Below are 19,947 nucleotides of genomic sequence, written 5' to 3'. Positions count from 1 at the left end.
CTTAATTACTGAGGTTACATGAATAATTATCAATTCAAATCATTAATATTGATTGTAATAATTTAACTTCCTACCCTTTACCCCTAAAACCTCCACAACCTGCACCTCAAAAGAATTTGAAAATAACTTATTACACATTTTACATAATAATTACCAGTTGAATATTTTAAATTATTTTAAAATATTTAATAATTAATTTGCTGCTTTTCTTGTACCCCTACAAACCCCACAACCTGCACCCATACAATATAATTTATAAAATAAATTAATTACACAATTTACATAATTAATTATCAATGAATATTAATTAAAACTAATGACGAATTAATCGTAAATAATTTACTTCCCACCCTGTACCCATACAAACCCCACATCCTGCTACAACACACAAAAATTCACTTAACAATTACATTACATTTCAAACCAACTAGCATTTTACAAACTATATTTAAAAACGTTAACAATGATTTTGCAAAAAATTTATAACATATGCAATTAAAATACATAAAGAAAATTTAATAAATTATCATATTTACAACAATATTTTTGTAAACGATATTAACAACATAGATATTTTTGACATCAATATTACTTACCATAGAAAATCAATATTCTTGTCAACAATATTCCTGCATCACGATTTTTGTGCATCAAGATATTAAAAACTCAATATTTGTGTGTCTCGATATTTTTACGTCAATATTTTGCCCAAATACCATGTTAAGTACAGACCATTCCTGCCCTTTCCCTATCACACAGCGCATCAAAGTGAGTTGCTGCACTGCGTGATATAATGATAAATATGCTGCTCAGTTTGTTTCATGCAAATTGCTATCGTGAACCTCTGAAATCTGGACCACTGATTGATCACCGGTGGAGTTGATGGACAATCAAAAACACAAGCTAGTCTGTCAGTCAAATGTTGAACACCTTCATGCATAGAGAGCGTTGTTCTTTTTATGACGATACTCTGTCTAGATGCATATTTCCTTGTCTAGATCCAAGCGAGACAAAATTTGCTGCATTTCAGACCAAGGGAGGGGAAAGCATGAGTGGCCCGTGCAGGTAAGCGCTGTGGGCCGGGTGGGGGGAATTTGACAGATGACCATGAGGGAAAATTAAATAAATAATACATTTTCCCTCGTCGTCATCTGTCTAAATCCTCCCCCCCCCTTTTCTCCCCCCCCCCCCACCCCACCACTCTTAACTGCACAGGCTGCAGCTGGGGAAGAGTATATAGTGGCGCAAACGCACTGAGGGAAAAAAAACTCTGCATATCAAGAAACATCCGTCCCCCTCCCCCCCGAAAAGCAAAATTGAATGTTGAGTGCATTGCAGCAAAATGGCAGCCTACTCAGTGTTCTGCTTTGCAGAAATTGCATCTGCCCACCTTTAAGACACTTTCGACAAATGGATTCTCACAAGGCAGGCAGGGATCTCTCAGCATATTTGGCTGTTATCTGTGGGGTTGGATGTGAGGGACTTTGCTGACCTGACTCGCTACCCACCATAGAATGACTGACTTTTGCCATGGTGAAAATACCTTATTCTACATTCCTTATTGCACAAAGAACAAAGATGGGTCAAATGAAATTGACAGCCTCCTCAAGTTCTATTCTTCCAGCACGGACATCAACACGAGTCCAAAGGGAATAATTCAAACCATTCACTCTAACCTGAACAGAGAACCCTACCACAACCTCATAGTCATAAACAATGACAACCTCAAGAGAGTGAACATCATTCAGACTCCTCCCCCCCAAACTCTGGCTACACTCAAATGCATACTACTCAACTGTAGGTCCAACAAACATGCCTCTGAGATCTTCGACCTCATACAACATAATGACATAGATATCATTATACTCAAAGAAACTTGGCTCAACCCCTCGTCCACTCCGATTTTAGACCTCCTGGTGCCCCCCTCTCAAGACATAATTCGGCTGGACAGAGTTAAGAAGCTGGGAGGTGGCCTAGCCTGTATACATCGAAGTACGCTCGCGGTCTCCCTCTCACTGTCCTCTTCGTCATTATCCTGCAAATACCTTTGCCTCAACATCTCCAGTAACAATCAGCTGGTTTGCAAACTACATACATTCTATCACCCCCCGGGCGACAACCTCCCATTCATTGAACAATTAATGGAAATCATCGCTGACAATGCGGATTCAGTGCAGTCCCACATCTACCTTGGGGACTTTAACCTTCATTGGTCAAACCCTAATGACCAAGCAGTAGCATGCCTCAATTCCTTCTTAAAGGATCACGATTTGGTTCAACATTGTGACCAGCCTACCCACAGTAAAGGGGAAACTCTTGACCTCATCATCTCCAAAGGACACACCATCACATTGGACTCCATCATACCCTGCGATTGGTCGGACCATCACATAATTTCCTTCCATATCAACTCGGAGGTATCTCAGAGTAAGGCGCAAACAACTAAATCAAAGATCTGGAAGAGAGACCTCAGAGAAATCAATACCGTTGACCTAGCAACCCGCTGTAAACGTGCCCTCTCTCCTCAAGTGGGCTTATCAGAAGTACATGCACTCACAGACTTCTATAACTCTTCTATTTCTAGCATCATGGACAATATGGCTCCATTCCAACAAAAAAATGCACCCTCAAAAATATCTAAACCCTGGTTCAATAGCAACCTAAACTCGGATCGTCCCAATCTAAGGGCCATCGAACGTTCCTGGAGATCCACTCCAACAGCGGACCATCTAAAAGCCCTTAGATCAGCCAGAAGCTCTTATAACAAACAAATCAAGACAGCCAAGGCGGAATATTTCAGATCCCAACTTAACCAAGCGGCTAATCGACCCAAGAAACTGTTTGAACTGGTTAAACAACAATCTGTGGTAGCACCTAACCGATCAGCTTTGGACGTCAGCCCTCCCTCATGTGATGACCTGGCGGGCTTTTTTACTGAGAACTAGACTTATTAACATTGATCTAGAAACCAGGAGTTCTATTAATATCCAATGGTCTGGCACCCCCCCTGGCCTTACCAGACAAGGCTGCTCCATGTAGCTGGGGCATCAAGCACAACGTTTCCTGGGACACCTTTACCACCCTAAATGAAAATGATACCAAAAAGGTTCTTCGGAGTATAAACCCATCTAATAATAATAATACTAATAATACTGATATTTGTAGAGCGCGAACAGCTACCTCACAAGGAGGTGTCCCAGCGCTATAGACCGCTGGGGAACCCGTCCTGGCTATCCCTGTGAGATGGTCCCTTTCTGGGTATCTCCAAGGTGAAACCAGGCATCCCCAGCATCTGTGGGGGGCCGTTGTAGAGATGAGGCAAGCTTAATGCCCAGAGTTGCCGAGTGTGTTCCTGGTTAGAGTAGGTACCGAGGCGAGAATTATCGAGTCCGTTTTGACCCTGGTCCACGACCCTGCCGCATCGGGAATTGAACCCTGGTCCCTGGCCAATTCTCTGCTTACGGTTCTGCCGCCTCTAACCAGTGAGCCACACCTCTCTTCAGTGACCCTTTACCACCCACAATCTTCAAAGCAATTAAGGATTCAATCTCCCCCATCTGGACAAAGATCGTCAATGCATCTCTGTCACAAGTTGCAATTCCAGAATGCCTAAAAGAGGCCCAGGTAACACCTATATTAAAAAAACCTACAGCAGACGGTTCAGATCTTAACAACTTCCGCCCTATCTCCAGCATACCCACACTAGCCAAACTCCTGGAAAAATGCATCCAGTCACAACTATGTGCGCACATCGAAAATTTCCATCTCCTGGACCAACACCAATCTGGCTTTCGTAGTGGGCACAGCACTGAATCGGCTCTCACTCACGTGATGGATGACATCCTAACTATGCTTGATCAAAATGAATCCTGCCTCCTTATCCTACTTGACCTTTCCTCTGCTTTTGACACTGTCAATCACGACAACCTCCTAGCTATTCTGGAGCAAAGGATGGGCCTCTCTGGTCAGGTGCTGCATTGGTTCTCGTCCTTCCTCCTGCACAGGTCCCAAAGAGTTAAGGCGAACCACTCTCTCTCCCAGCCATCCCCAGTCACCATGGGGGTTCCCCAAGGGTCCTCCTTATCTCCCATTCTCTTCAATTTGTTCCTGGAACCATTAGCTAATGTACTAAAATCCATGGGCATTCGCTACCATATGAATGCAGATGACACCCAACTCTACCTGAAAATCTCCTCCCCGGATAACATCTCTTCACTCAACTCCACCCTACTGACTACTCAAAATTGGCTAACTGAGAACCACCTCCTACTAAACACCTCCAAAACAGAATTCCTCCTCATTTCCCCCCCGAAACACACTCCTAATATTGACCTCTGGATGAAACAACTCACCGCCTTCAACTGCTCCCCCCACATTATTGACTCAGCTAAATCTCTGGGAATCACCCTGGACAAACATCTGAATATGAAGACCCATATTAGCAATGCATGCAAGGGAGCTAACCACCTTCTGAGAACACTTAGGAATCTCAAACCTTTCCTACCTCAAGCAGATTTCAAGCAAGTGGTCCAAGCGCTTGTTTTACCAAGGCTTGACTATGGCAGTGCCACGCTATGTGGCCTCCCCAAATACACTTTGGCCCCTCTAAAGGCATCATTGAACGCTGCAGCCAGACTGATTACGGGCCCCCAACGAAATGCCCACACCTCCCCGGTCCTAAAATCTCTAAATTGGCTGCCCTACGAAGCTAGGATTCAACTAAAGATTGCTTGCTTATCGCACAAAGCCCTCCACTTCAAAACCCCCAACTACCTGGCACAAAAGTTTGCTTGCTTATCACACAAAGCCTTCCACTTCAAAACCCCCAACTACCTGGCACAAAAGTTAGAACTATCCGGAGGGGGTAGACCGTCGAGGAGTGCTAATTCCCTCCTCTTGAAACCCCAGATCTTCCGCAAAAAGAGAACATGTCAACGAACCTTCACAGGCTCTGCACCAAAAATCTGGAACTCTCTTCCACCGGAAATCCGTAGAATCTCTTCCAATGTTGCTTTCAAACTGGAAGCAAAAAGATTCCTCCTGAACAAGTTCTTACCTTAACAAGAGGAGCGATTGTCAGCTCTAAGCGCATCAGTCATTCTATAAGAAGGGTTGTCAGTCTTGTATGTATTATTGTTTTGCTCCCCTTCGTCATTATGTTCCAGTGACTAGGCCATTCTACGCCTACCCCAGGTTTATAATTGGTCTTTCATGTGTGCACTATTTGATTCATTGCCTATGTATATTCCGTATTTGACTCATGTACTGATCTGTTACCCTCATTTCCCTCAAAATGCAAAGCGCTCTGATATCCTTCGGGATTAAGTTTGCGCTATATAAAACGTTATAAATAAATAAATAAATTGACTTGCACTGTTTTTAGCAGTCCCTCTGTGCCCCCAGGCTAGGTAGGATGTGTATCAGATGCTCCTTCCAAATTGTGGGGAAGTAACACTAACAGCTCAAGAGGTGCCAGAGGGTATTTATAGGCTCCTGAGAAGTGCCCAGTAAGATTATTTCTCTATTCAATGATCCCTTTGGAAAGGTCCCCCTCTTGCTCTCCACTTCGCACATCCAATGACCGCAGTTTGCAGAGTCAAGTTGCTCAGGTGATTGAGAAACAAAATAAGTGGGCAGGTATTCACTATCAGAAGTATAAATTATTGAAAAAGTGGGTCTGGATGTCCATAACTGAGGCTGGTGGTAAGCTAGGAGGTGGGCTAGCCCAACAGGAGTGAACCTCAGGAGCTACGCCTTACTTTCCTGACTCTTTGCCATTCCTTATGCCATTTGCAGTCCTTCCCCTTGCTCCTTTGTGGACTGCTTAGTTGAGTTGCAACATAAGTGTGCTTTCCACTGTGCTGCTGGGGTTTGAATTTAATTAGAGCATGGCAGGCTGTGTGTCCCCCAGAATCATCTGCCATCTGTATTTATTTAAACAGCAAAAGCCTAGCTCTCTTCTCTTGTGCTGCCTCATGTCTCTCATAGCGCCAAGAAACCGTTGGTGAACGTGCGCTTAACAAATTCCCTTTAACATAACATAACATAATATAACAAAGCGTTTCTGCAGAACCACTTTATAGCAATGAAAACTATATATCATAGGGTAGTGTCAGATTAGGTGAATACATAATTAGAAAAGGTCTTTGGCAAGAGATGACAATAGCAGGACAATTTATTCCGAAGAAATTATTTAGCGGTCATTTTAGTGGGGAGACATGTTGGTTTGAGAAGTTGGGATCAGGAATGGTTAGCCGGTGTAGCACTCTTGTAGGAGGAGCTGTGCTTTGAGTGTGGTCTTTAAAGAGGAGAGGAGATTGCTCACAGGCGAAACCTTGAAGTGGTGCATGGAGAATTTGGAGGAACCAGGAGAGTATGACTGGCTGAGCAATGGTTGTCTTAGAATAGGTTGTCTTAAATAATCACTCCTCGAGCCACTGTTCTTACATCCCCACCAGTGCTGTTGCACCATCTCTCACAGAATGCCGCCCACTACAAATGCTTCTAAACCGTTCCTCACACCCAATTTTCATACACAAGGCTCTGCAGCCCGCATGCCTACACTATCATACGGTCAAAATTCCAATAACAGGTCCCACAGATACAACACGCATTACCTAATTTCTTCTTAATTCACAAAATCTGCTATTTCCCCATTTATCATTCTTTCTTTGTCTTTTTCCACCCTCGTTTACTTTTCACTCACCCATTTCTGCAGGGCGCTTGATGGACATTCTCCGGTCACGCGGTAAGCGGGGCTACATATCCCTCCTGGAGTCACTCGAGTTTTACTACCCCGAACAGTTCAGTCGCCTTACGGGCCGGAAGCCAGTTCAGCGGTGCTCTATGATCTTGGGTAAGTATGAAAGGGGGTGGAAAGAAGATTGGGGGAGGACAGGCTGGAATAAGGGATAGTCATGCCCCGTTCACACTGTTATTGCCTCAGCAGAGCTTATGATTTGTTATATATCTTGATGTGAGTGGTGGACTCATCTGTACAATATGCATGTTTCTAAGCACAATTTGTCCCTCTATATAGATTTGTATTTCAATACAGAACCTGCCTCCTCTTGGACTGATGGGCTCAAGGAAATGGGACACAAATACTGGATCTCTCTCACTATGCTCAAGCCATTGTCTACCACTACATTAATTGGGTTAAAAATGTGGGAGGGCTAAAAAGGGTGTGGCCCAAGAATTGTATCTTTAAAAAAAAACCTACACAAGAGGCACGGCCTATTTAACTAATGATGCAGCTTAATAACTGTGAAATTGAATCCTGTGCCTGACATGACCACATGCAGAGTGTTTCTAGACAAAGAATGAACGAACTAGGTAGACAAAAAGACATATATTTTATATAGGTTCATTATTCTGTTCAATACGCACGGTGAAAAACCTGAAGAAAAAAAAATTAATAACTTAGCATTTACAAAACCGTACAAATTCACTGAAAAAAACCATAGGTTTCACACACGTTATAGTTACGAATTAGCATTTAAAAAACCTTGCAAATTCACTTAAAAAACCATAGGTTTCACACACGTTATAGTTACGAATTAGCATTTAAAAAACCTTGCAAATTCACTTAAAAAACCATAGGTTTCACACATGTTATAGTTAGCTGGACATTTCACTCGTAAAAAACCAATGAAATTCCCCCGTTATAGTTAGTGCAGGCAACTATAACTCACGCGACCGCAATCCTCTGCTGATGACGTCAGATATTACATCACTGATGACGTCTGTGTCTTTATGAAAAATAAATATTTGTAATATATGTATAGCTAAAGATTAATGGAAGAAGACATGGGTAAATAAGTGTCTAAATACAGTGATGTAATATCTGACGTCATCAGCAGAGGATTGCGGTCGCGTGAGTTATAGTTGCCTGCACTAACTATAACGGGGGAATTTCATTGGTTTTTTACGAGTGAAATGTCCAGCTAACTATAACATGTGTGAAACCTATGGTTTTTTAAGTGAATATATATATATATATATATATGGTCACAAGGTTCAAACCACAGAGGAATAAGGCGGCACACCATCCATAACCGTGAGGATTTTTATTGCTGGCAGGCGTGCGGCGTTTGGCGAAAACTGCTTTGGACAATTATATATGAATGAATATAAATTTTATAAAGCGTGAACTTAGCCCAGGAGCGTCAAGGCGCTGCGGAACAGGATCATGGTAAGAGATATCAGACGGTAAAGCACTAAAGATTCACATTGGACACAGCAATCGGACAGGTGAAAAGCCAGGTTTTCAGGGACTTCCGGAAGACCAGATGGGAATCCAGGGAAGAAACAGTGGAAGGGAGGGAATTCCACAAATTGGCCACTATCAGAGAGAAGGCCCTCCCCCCCCATCTGGCTCTTCTGGCTCTAGGCACAATGACCTGGTTCTTATTTCCAGATCTGAGGCCCCTCCCAGGACAGTATCTTTGAAATATTTTATTGAAATCTTCTGACCCCTTTTTGTGAACAGCCTTGTGGACCAGACACAAGGCTTTAAACACAATTCTCCTCCCCAACGGGAGCCAATGCAGGCTCCTAATAGTGGCAGATACTGAATGGAATTTAGGGAGGTTCATCACCAGTCTGGCGGCAGCATTCTTAACTAGTTGGAGACGATGCAGGAGTCCTTGATTGATCCCCAAATAAAGAGCATTGCAGTAATCCAACCTGGACCCCACAAGGGCCAGCACTACCTGTTTGTGGGCAGAAAGGGGCAGAAAACTGAAAATCTTCCAAAGTGCCCATATCATCCCAAAGCAGGTGGCAGCTGTCCTATTTATTTGAGAACCCAGAGAGAGCGTGGAGTCCATAATAATGCCTAAATTCTTGGTGGTGGGACAGGGGCAGGGGCAAGACCGAGCCAATCAGGCCACCAGGCCTCTGACCAAATATCAATCTTGCCACCGAAAATAAGGACCTCCGTTTTATCCCCATTGAGTCTCAAATAGTTCTCCACCATCCACGCAGCCACCGCTCGCATACAGTTTTTAAAATTAAGTGCTGAGGCAGAGACACTCTCGGTGATGGAAATCAAAATCTGAGTGTCATCGGCATAGGAGAGCACTTCCAGGCCGAAAGACCTTACCACAGCAGCGAGCGGTGCTGCATAGATATTGAAAAGAGTGGGACTCAAAGTGGATCCCTGAGGAACTCCACAAGACAGTTGTATCGGGGCAGAAAGATATTGGCCCATCTTAACTCTTTGCGATCGGTTTAAAAGGAACGAGGAGAGCAAATTAAATGCAGCCTCCTCTATCCCGATTTCCCGAAGCCTTCCCAGCAATCTACCAGGAGAGATGGTGTCAAAAGCTGCCGTCGGATCCAGGAGGATCAGTAGGGTAGAATGACCAGCATCAACCTGTTGTCGGATGTTATTAAAGACAACGGTTAAGGCCGTCTCCGTGCTGTGTTCACTCCTGAACCCATGCTTTGACCCATCAAGTAGTTGATGTTCCTTCAGGTAGACGCTGAGATGGCAGTTAAGATGTTTTTCCAGGATCTTAGCTGGAACAGGCAATAGAGAAATGGGCCGAAAGTTTTTTAATTCTGTAGGATCCAGAGAGGCCTTTTTAAGCAAGGGTTTTACCACCGCTGTTTTCCATATGGCGGGAACCAGGCCAGAGGAAATAACAGTATTGATGATGGTAGTCAGGGGAGGTACAATGGCCTCCCTCCCTAGTTTTAGAATCGTAAGAGGGCAGGATTCAAGGGGGGAGCCAGATCTAATCCCACTTAACAACCACTCAGTCTCCTCTTGAGAGATAGGAGGAAAGGAGCGCAGACCACAATCCTTAGGTGGGCCTACCCGATGATCAGCAAGGAGGTTGGTTTTGGATCCCACAGAGTTTGACTTCTCCAGAGCGGAGTAAATGTCCTTGATTTTGGTATGGAAATAATCTGCCATATTATCGCAAAGGTCCTGGGTGACCTCGGTTAGGGCAGTGGTTGAGGGAGCTAGGAGGGAATTGAACATGGTGAAAAGTTCCCTGGGGGATCTAAAAGATTGCACCATCTTGGTGTAGTAAGAGACCTTTTCATTATTAATGGCTTCCTTGTATTCCTTTAGCCTAAGTTTGTGCAGATCCCTTTCAACAATAGTCGGGTCCAGGCGCCATTTTCTTTCCTGCTGCTGACAACCCTGTCTAAGCTTTCTCAACCCCTCAGAGAACCATGGGGCAGAAGGGCGCTTTCTCGCCACATAGTGCTTTTTAAAAGGGGCAAGGGAGTCCAGGGCTAACATTAGCCAACTGCTAAAGTCGTCATAGACGGTATTAACATCCGCATAAGTGAGGCAGCTATAATTGCTAAGTTTGATGAGCAAATCCTCCTTACTGACCCCTCTAAGATTTCTTTTTAGCTCCACCCTATTCTTAAAATTGGGGTCCTTGTGGGGACCTCCAATCTCGAGGGTAAAAGGGATAGCAAAGTGATCCGACCAAGAGAGGGGAATAGAATCCAGTACCCTTATCCTTCGAGAAAATCCCATCCAGGGTGTGTCCTGCTGAGTGTGTTGGACTCTTCACCAGCTGAGGGAACCCACAGGAGTCCATGACTTCCAGCAAGGCCTGCGTTTCAGGGCACTGAATTCTCTCCAGATGAAAATTAAAATCACCCAGAAAAGTAACCTTTGAGCTGGCTATAATAGGCTCTATTCAGCTGCTGAAATGTTGGGGAAACGAGGCCCTAGGTCCAGGAGGCCGGTAAGTCACCACACCTACAAAACTTTCCGTAGGAAGAATTTTTAAGGCCTGATAGGTGTCTAAGGGAGAGGAGAGGACTTTGGTGGAGCAGGAGTAAGTGTCTTTATACATTACACCTAGACCCCCGCCCACCTTCCCCTCTCTATCAAGTCTATCAAACAAATATCCACCGGGAATAGCCTCCACTAGTTCAGGACCAGAGCAAACTTTAGGCCAGGTTTCAGTAATGAAAACCCAATCAGGTTTTCGAAGGGTCACAAAGTCGTTAAATTCACTGGAGTGTTTAATAAGGGATCTGGCATTGAGTAAATATCCCAGAAGAAAGTGTGTCAGAGGCGGGGATTTATGCTCACGATCATCCTCAGTGGGATGGAGAGCAGAGCCCAAAGAAAAGGAAGCTGCACAGTGGGCACATTTAAAGCTCAGACCGGCCCCCAAGTTCTCCAGGTCCATCAGACTACAATGGGCCTGCAATTGGAATCGAAACTCCAGGAGCGACTCCCTAGAATAAACACGAAAATTACCATCGATGGGCGAATAGTGGCCAGGGTTTCCAGCGCAGGGCGCAGACTTGGCGCGAACAGGCGCAGACGGGCTTGCCTTTGGCTCGCCGGCGGCGCGCCCGCTGCGCGCGTCCGCTGCGCGTCTGGCTCAGCATGGAGTTTAAGTAGCTGGGACCGGGAAAAGACTAGAGCGCCGCCCGAGTCCCTGAGCAGGAAATACCGGGGAGGAGCCAAAAAAATCAAATGCCCACTTCCCTCCACATCAATTGGCAAGCCGTGGTGGAACTGGGAAGGGGCAAAAAATGCTCAGAACCCCCCCAAGTACCAGGTAAAGCAAATTAGAGCCCCCAGAAAATGCAATCAAGAAAAGCAGAAAAGAGGTAGGGTTACTTTTCGCAATATTTAAAATGGAGGAGTTCGGGATAATTCTGGAATACAGTAAACAACACAAAGAATTGCGTAATATCGTCAAACGCAATTGGCCATTAGTTTTGAGTGACCCAGTAATAGGACACACTTTGTCACACAGAATATCTATTACGCACAAAAGGGCACCTTCAATGAGAGATGTATTGATGAAAACAAATCCTGAATTGATAGAAAACTGCGGCTGGTTAAAGACTCACAAAGGCTTCTTTAGGTGCAAGACATGCAAAGCATGCCAACTGGGTATTAATAAAACCTCATATGTGACACCATTTAGTCCTGAAGAAATCAAGATAACCAAACTGCTTACGTGTATAATAGAGTATGTTGTTTATGTCCTGGTGTGTCCATGTGGGCTACAATATATAGGAAGCACAAAGCTACAGGCCCACAAACGAATATTACAACACACCAGGGTTATAACCAATCAAGACAACACATACCCTGTTGCAAGGCACTTCAGGGAATACCATCAGTCTAAGAGTCAAGATTTGAAATATTATCTCATAGACTCAGTACCCCCAAGTAGGCGAGGTGGCAACCGAGAAGCGAAATTGCGAAGGTTGAAAACAAGATATATTCTTGAAATGGACTCTAAGACACCGGGAGGCTTGAATAACACCGAGGATATGTATACCTGTCTATAAAATTCTATAAAAAATTATGCATATAAAAAAATCTAGGTACTGTTTAGCATATTGCAACTCTAATATTGATATACATATATTTTTTATACAGTATTGGTATATTTTATGGTATGTTTTTAAGATATGTATATATTTATTTATATATTTATATATATCTATTTATTTATATATATTTAATATTTGGTATCTGGAACGTACATGACCCAATCTACATAAATATACAAGTTCAAGCTGTAATGAATATATTTGTACTTACAAAAACTGATATACTTTTGAGACCAAACAGAGATATAACCTGAGGTGGAATTAACTTGTATAAAAAAATAAAGAAAGTCTGTGAAAAAAATAAAAGAATCAATGATCTAAAATTGATATATATCACAGATAAAAAGGAAAGGACAAAGTAAAAATATAGTTAGAATGAAAAGGTAAATTATAACTATAATAACTTCAATAAGATAAAGAAGATTACAAGTTAGGGCAATCGATGATTAAAATAAAGTGAGGGGGAAGGGGAAAAGAAAAGGAAAAAATGTAAGAAATAAGGGAAAAAGTATAGATAAACCCCCCCTTCTCTTTCTCCATTTCAGCACTTTAGCACTTTTTCACTTTGCACTTTATTAGGCACTATTTTGCACACAAGGACATATGACAATATATATTTATCAGAATTGTCTGTACAATATAAGGGTTTAGTCAGGAATTGAAAAGAAAGAAATTGCGACACAATATATACATTTTTTAATGATATTATATTTCGCACAAAGTCTTTTTTATGTATTATTTATTGACATGCTGCATTTAAGCAACAATTCGGTCATCGACAGAGGGAATATTTAACCCCTTACATGCCCTTGACGGAACCACTCCGTCATGAGCCACGGGCGCCGTGTGCTCATGACGGAGTGGTTCCGTCATGCTGCGGCCGTTGGCGGACGCTCCGCCCACGCAGCGCTAATTCCCCGCCTGTGCGGGCGATTAGCGCAAGTGGGTGGAGTCATGACGGAACCACGCCGTCATGAGCACAGCTCGCCCGTGACTCATGATGGCGTGGTTCCGTCATGAGCATAGCGGCGCCGCGAACCCCCCAAACCCCTCGAGCGCTGCGGCGGAATTCGCGCCGCAGCGAAGGGGTTAAATGCCTTAATGTTGAAGCAGGATCATTCACCATAATTGATGTGTAGACAAAAGAAATTATTATGTCGATATTTAGTGGTGATGGCCATAAGAAATGACTTCACAAAGTAGCAGTATGAATTCTTATATTATATTCTATATTTATACAAATGTGTGAAAATAATGTGATACATACATCTTCGCTTTTTCTTTAAAATAATCATTCTAATGCATTTATATATTTTTATATATGTACTCCTAAAATGACAACTATATTCCAGCATTTAAGCCATGACAAAATTGGTTGTAGGGAACTTGGATATATATATATGTATTTTTTCTATGTCCTTGATCATGTGCAAGTTTTAACCAATTACACAGCACTATGTCACTTTAAAATGTAAAGCAGGACCAAAAAAATGTTACCATGTGATCAAGACTCCTGGCGAGTTGAAACGTGTTATGGCGGCATCAATAAACAACTAAAGGAATGCACTTAACTTGTGGTCTGTGTCCGTATGCGGCGAGGCAAGAGCAAAGAGCTTGCGGAAAAAGTGATATATATATATATATATATATATATATATATATATATATATACATATATTCACTGAAAAAACCACAGGTTACAGGGAAGTTACAGTTTGACTCAGATTTCACTTGTACACAACCAACCATGAATATACACTTGTAAGTTAGGTGATCCCCACGGCTAGGGTTTGTATCAATTGTTACACCCAGGTAATTATAGGAAACTGCTTCTTCTAGTGGTTTGTTGTCAATCGTCAGTCTTAAAGAACTTCTTCTGCTACCAAAACACATGACTATAGTCTTGTTACAGTTAACCCGTAAGTCATTTCAGACTCAGAAATCACTTAATTTGATCCATTTTCATATAGATCATAAAAGTTCAAATATACACAATTCATTGATGTTCTGAGTTAAAATGTAAAATATTCAACTAAAACAATCATTAAAAACAGTTAAAAGAAGTTATAGTTCATTTTGATCAAGTGTGCAATTTCCTGGTCTTAAAAGAAAGGCATAAAAAGGACGCAACACAATAGCAGACAAGGTGATCAGCAAGCAATCGCAAGAAGAACATTGCCGGACGACATTATCTAAATGTATATTTGCGCATGATTAGCAATAAGAACCTTTTGCGATGTTCCAAATAAAACCTACAGAAAAAAAAGATATGTAAATCTAATCGAGGGGATACCCCATCACAAGGGCAAGACGGTAAGGCTTGTATAGAAAAGATACCTGATGGGTTGCCCAACATACAGGGTATAAGATTTAACCAGAACCTAATTAAAATACATCTATGTTGTGGACTTGTCACCATTGACAGATATGTAGGTTGTCCCTCATTAGTGACCGGACCCTCAAGGTAGGCACCAACCGTATGTTTGGGACTATTATTTTTTAGACCTTTTTCAGCCATGAAATTTAAATGAGAATTTTAATTACTTTTTTTGAAATGCTCAAGCAATTACTTGGCGTTTCAAAATAGTTTCTAAACCCAAAGCGATTAAGGTATTTTTAACGTACACTATCCAAGGGATGTTCCAGTGCAAAGCAATCCAGAATAAATTGTTGAGTGAGGTTAACGGATTCCCTTCTCCAAATGGAGTGCCATAGAAGAATTGGTGAGCAACATATCTGGTCTGATATATAGGGGACATTCAACTCAAGGTGGCAATTACAATTTGAGCAGCTTATGGGAAGACTCACCATTTTTTTCCAGAAAGTATCTTCTATCTTTTGAATAGCTGCCGGATTAGTATGTCCCCATATACCAGCACCATAGGCAGCTATACTGAGGTAGACTTGGCCAAGTATACTTTTTTTACAACCTTTTGTTGTTTCGACCCTAACTTTTTGATAAAAGAGTATAGGGCGATAATACACTTTTCCAACATTCGGCATCTGTTAGTCACCATAGGGGACCACGTTATCATTCTGTCAAATGTAACCCCTAAATAAGAGAGGGTATCAGTCTGAGCCACGTTCTGTCCTGCTATATAAAAAGATTGTACTTTCTTTCTCTTTACAGTTACTAAAATAAAAGATTTTTCCTTGTTAGTTTTCAAATTTAATTATCGCATAAAATTCACATATGTCTCTAAAAGCTTCTGGAGTGCCAGACCAGTGCATGCACGCAGGACCGCATCATCGGCATGAAGAAGTATAGGTATGCAGACCTTATTCATCAAATGAACATCCAAGGTTGATTCTAACAGGGGAGCCTCCACTCTGTTAGTGTAAACTGAGAAAAGAAAAGGGCGAGAACACACCCCTGATGAACCCCCCTATTAATAGGAAACCATCTGGGACACTCTCCCTGTTTCCCATAACGGACACAGGCCGCAGCTCGAGTATACAGTTGTCTGATGAAGGAGATAATTGCTTCGTCAATACCCATCTCCCTGATAATCCCCCTCAAATGGTGATGCGCAACACAATCAAAAGCTGCGTATAGGTGCATAAAAGCCATGTAGAGTTTATTTTGTTTTGCTTGTGTACATTTGGCTAAAAGCAAGCTCAGATTGAGACACTGGTCCTGTGTGCCTTTACCATTCTTGAAACCCTTTTTAAAGATTGGTATCAAAATAGATTTTGACCATGACTCCAGTTGGCCTATGTTGGCTATCACATTAAAAACATTAGTCAAAACTGGGCACCAGGGATCCGGAAGCTCATTAAAAAAATCTATCAGTGTTCCGTTCAGACCAGGGGCCTTATTACTAGAACACCTGGAAAGGCTTCTCTAATCTCACGGAGCTTAAAAGTGAAAGAAAGCAAGGATAGCTATCAACATAATATGTTTCATGGGTGGATACCTTCCCTCACCATTACCACCAAATATTTGCGTGAAGTTGACCACCCATGATTCTTCATCCACATGGCTATCTAGTTTTGAATGTGAAGATGATTTCAGGAAAGGGGCATTAATTACCAACTAGAAATCCCTAGAATTGTTTGTGATGGACGCCCGGTGGAGTTGTTCCCAGGCCTCCTCCTTCAGTGTTTTTAGTCTGGCCTTCCTTGCTTCTTTGTACTTCTGATGGGCAGGCTTGACCTGAACCATATCTCTTGGATCACTCCTAAGAGCATTATGTAAATTTGATAGTCATCTTGTGAGGTTTTGGTTGAACCACCTCTGGCCAGTTTGATTTGGGGCTGAGCCTCTTTTTGTTAAATTATTTTTTTACCTCGAGCAGAATTGACTCAAAGGCAGTCACAACTTTAGTTGGATCATTATTGTCACATGATTTCGTTATATCTATTATCTACGACCCGAGGGACAATTTCCTCCTTATTAATTTTTCCCCACTTTAATACGATCCCATTTTTCCTTGTTACAAGAGTTTTATATGCTTTATCTGCAGGACATTGATCCCTTCCCAGAACAATTTACAGAACATATCCGAATGGTCACTAAATCTAGAAAAATGTATTTTAATGTCAGCAATGGACCTTTTGAGGAATGTTGATGCTACAAAAAAATCAATGGTTGAGCCGTTGGCACTAGAGCCAAAGGTTTATTTGTAGCAAGTCTGTGCTTGCAGAAGTGGGGTTCATTATTTCTAAATCTTTTATAATAAGGAGTCTGTTACGAGCGTCACCATGGAGGTTGTAGATAAAATGGGGGATAGCTTCTCCTTCCTCATCAGTTAATCCACATGTCGGTTTATTAGAAAAACTACAGCTGTGCGCGTTAAAATCACCCATCCATGTAACTCTAGGTGTCTTCGTGCTGTAATTAAATAATGCATTCATTTTCCCTTCAAGTAAGTTTGCGACCTTTGATATCTCTCGCACAAAGTTATTATAATAATTTATTTAAAGTATTGTATTGCCCCCTGGGCCTTTAAGGTGCAATAGATTATAGCGGATCCTTCTCGCCATTAGTATATTAGAGAGGCCTTCCAACCACTCTTGTGTGTGCTTGTAGATCCAATGGCGAGCTTTGAGGATTAATTGGTCGGTTGTTTCCTTTCGGGTGCTTTTTACCTCAGGAGTGTTAGCCAAGATAATCACATAGGGGCAAGCTGATGGCGGCAAGTCTAATCTCATATAGAGTGTGCCCACCCTCCATTCTTGGGGCTAAATTGAAAAACCTCAAGTCCCAGGAAAGTTGGATGGGAGGGTGCAGGCAGGTCAGGAGGGACTGCATTAGAAACAAACCCATGGGTTGTTGGAGTGTGTACCTCAATATTAGCAGATAAGAGAGCTCCTCTGTCACTTCCCGGTGAACCCACCGAAAGACTCCGCTCCTTGAGGGCAGTCTCCTTAGCTATTGCTGTAGTTGCCTTGGCAGAAAAGGAGTCTAAAGAAGTTAAGGTTACCTCCTCAGTAGGCAAGTGGGATGTCTTCTTCTTGCACATTGCTGAGCAGAGATCCTTGTGCAGGCGTTGGGGGGGGGGGGGGGGGGGGCAGCTCAGCCTCCTTCAGGCACCGACGGGCGTGGATGGGCCTACCCATGCCCTGGGCTTTGCTCGGATGCATACTCGCGCGCATCCCGCGCCACAGGAGCGCGTCACGCTTTTGAGCGCTGAGAGCGGGCTCCAGCTGCCTTAGCTGTAGTCTCCACCTACGCGGCTTCACCCCCTCCGAGGTCTGAAGACAGCAGGAATCAGGTAGGTTCCCCGTGGGAGCATGTTGCGCTTTGGAGCGCTGACAGGGGGCTCCACTGTGGGGGCTGCCGGGAGCTGTAGTCTCCACCAAAGCGGCTTCACCCCCTCCGATGTCGGAAGACAGCAGGAATCAGTTACCATAAGTCATTTAATTTATTAAATTCACACAGCCTTCACAGTTGAAATTGAAGCACTCTTGAAGTTAACGAAAATAGAACAATATCGGCAGCATAAACAAGACAGCTGGTGGGCCTAGCGCCTGGTTTGAATGCAAAGCCTTATGGCTCATCCAAGAACAAGAATAGATCGGAGACACAGAGAGAAAATAACAGGTAGTTCAGAACGCACCCCTGTTTTAGGCCATTGGTGGTCCGCAATCTGAGAGATAATGCTCCTCCTGTAAGTTTTATTTCCAACCAAGTGTTATCATGGAAATCCATGAAGAAGCGCAATAGAGTTTGGTTGATGCCCAAAGTTTGTTAACTGGACCCATAGTTTGTTTCGATTAACTTTGTCAAAGGCCTGAGAATAATCAATAAAGCATATACAATGATAAATTAGTTTTTAACGTCTTTGTTATTAACAGTTTAAAGGCAGTAATATTATCACATACGGAGCAGCCTGGTCTAAAGCCGGTTTGGTTAATGGAAATAAGTGTATTACCAAATTCCCAGTCTTGCAAATGAGAAAGTAAAAGCTTGCACAACGTTTCCCCCCCAAATCCAGGAGGGTAAGTGGGCTGTACTTTTTTGGGTCATCCTTTGAACCTTTTTTGTAGATTGAACTGGATAAATCTCCTTTCCAGGATAGTGCAATTTGTCGTGATTGCAAAATACATGATAAAATGTCTATATAGAGGTTTTGTCTAAGAATTAGGATCTGCTTTTATTATATTCATGGGAATTCCTATCGGGCATGCGACCTTTGGTGGGCGTGCCCCTTTTATTAACTCCATTAGTTTTTTCTTAGTAAAACTCATGTCCAGAGTTAAAAAGTTAGGTATATTTGGATGGTTGGTCCTGCGAGAGTCCCATCATATTGAAAATTAAAAATGTAGGGCCCTCTGACTGGTCAAGAGAGCTTTAAATCCCACCAGCCATTATGTTACCACAGAACAAAGACCCGGTCCTGCAGTACCAAGCAATCTCATTGGCTGGCAGCAAGGGGCAAAATGTAAAAATCAACAAAAAAAATGGGCCATATTATCAAGGAACGGCGATAACATTATCGCCGCTTTAGCAGCAAGATAATGGGCTTGATAATATGCCCTTGTGAATTCCCATAGAAGCCCAGGTTCTGGTGTGAACCTGGGGTTCTATGGGAATTCACAAGGGCATATTATCAAGCCCATTATCACCACTTTAGCGGCAGTTTCCTGCCGCTAAAGCGGCGATAATGTTATCGCCGTTCCTTGATAATATGGCCCTAATTTGTGCCACTGGTACTGCAATACTCCAGCAGGAGTTGTTGTTCAAGCTTCACCACTATGGTACTGCAGTACCATTTAAGCTTTCCTGATAAAGCTCCCACAGGTACCATGATACAATAGGGGTGAAGCTTGACTGCCAGTGTGCAGGAGTATTGCGGTACCCGCAAAAAATAAAAAGCAAAATGTGGTTGGCTGGCTGTGAGTGTTTGGTAGCCTGCGAGTGGGGGGTGGGTTGGCGTAGAGCCTGGCCAAGTAGTGCTCAGCAGGGGGTCATCCGCATGTGGAGAGGTTGGTTTTAGGGCGTGGCCAGAGGCTGGAGGCCAGGTCCTGTGGTCAACCACCTGCTCCACACGGCCTTTGGATGTTCACAGTGGGGGGGTGGGGTTGCTACCTGCGGGGTTTGGGTGAAGTGCCTGGCCCAGCAGCCAATCCCCTACTGGCACACCCTTTGGCTCTAAGCAG

At 43.0% G+C, this 19,947-nt stretch overlaps 1 protein-coding gene across 1 annotated transcript in view; it reads left to right on the top strand.

Annotated features, from left to right (window-relative positions):
* Nucleotides 1-19,947, top strand: part of CARD10 (caspase recruitment domain family member 10) — a 260,351-nt gene that overhangs the window by 119,389 nt on the left and 121,015 nt on the right. The window contains exon 3 of the mRNA XM_085601364.1: nt 6,719-6,856. Coding sequence (XP_085457490.1) covers nt 6,719-6,856 — 138 coding nt within the window. The remainder of the gene's footprint in view (nt 1-6,718; nt 6,857-19,947) is intronic.

The sequence above is a fragment of the Triturus cristatus genome, chromosome 4_2 (genome assembly GCF_964204655.1).
Source record: "Triturus cristatus chromosome 4_2, aTriCri1.1, whole genome shotgun sequence".
In the NCBI taxonomy this organism is placed as follows: Eukaryota; Metazoa; Chordata; class Amphibia; order Caudata; family Salamandridae; genus Triturus; species Triturus cristatus.
The sequence above is the reverse complement of the archived record's forward strand: the minus strand, read 5'-3'. Positions and strand labels throughout refer to the sequence as shown.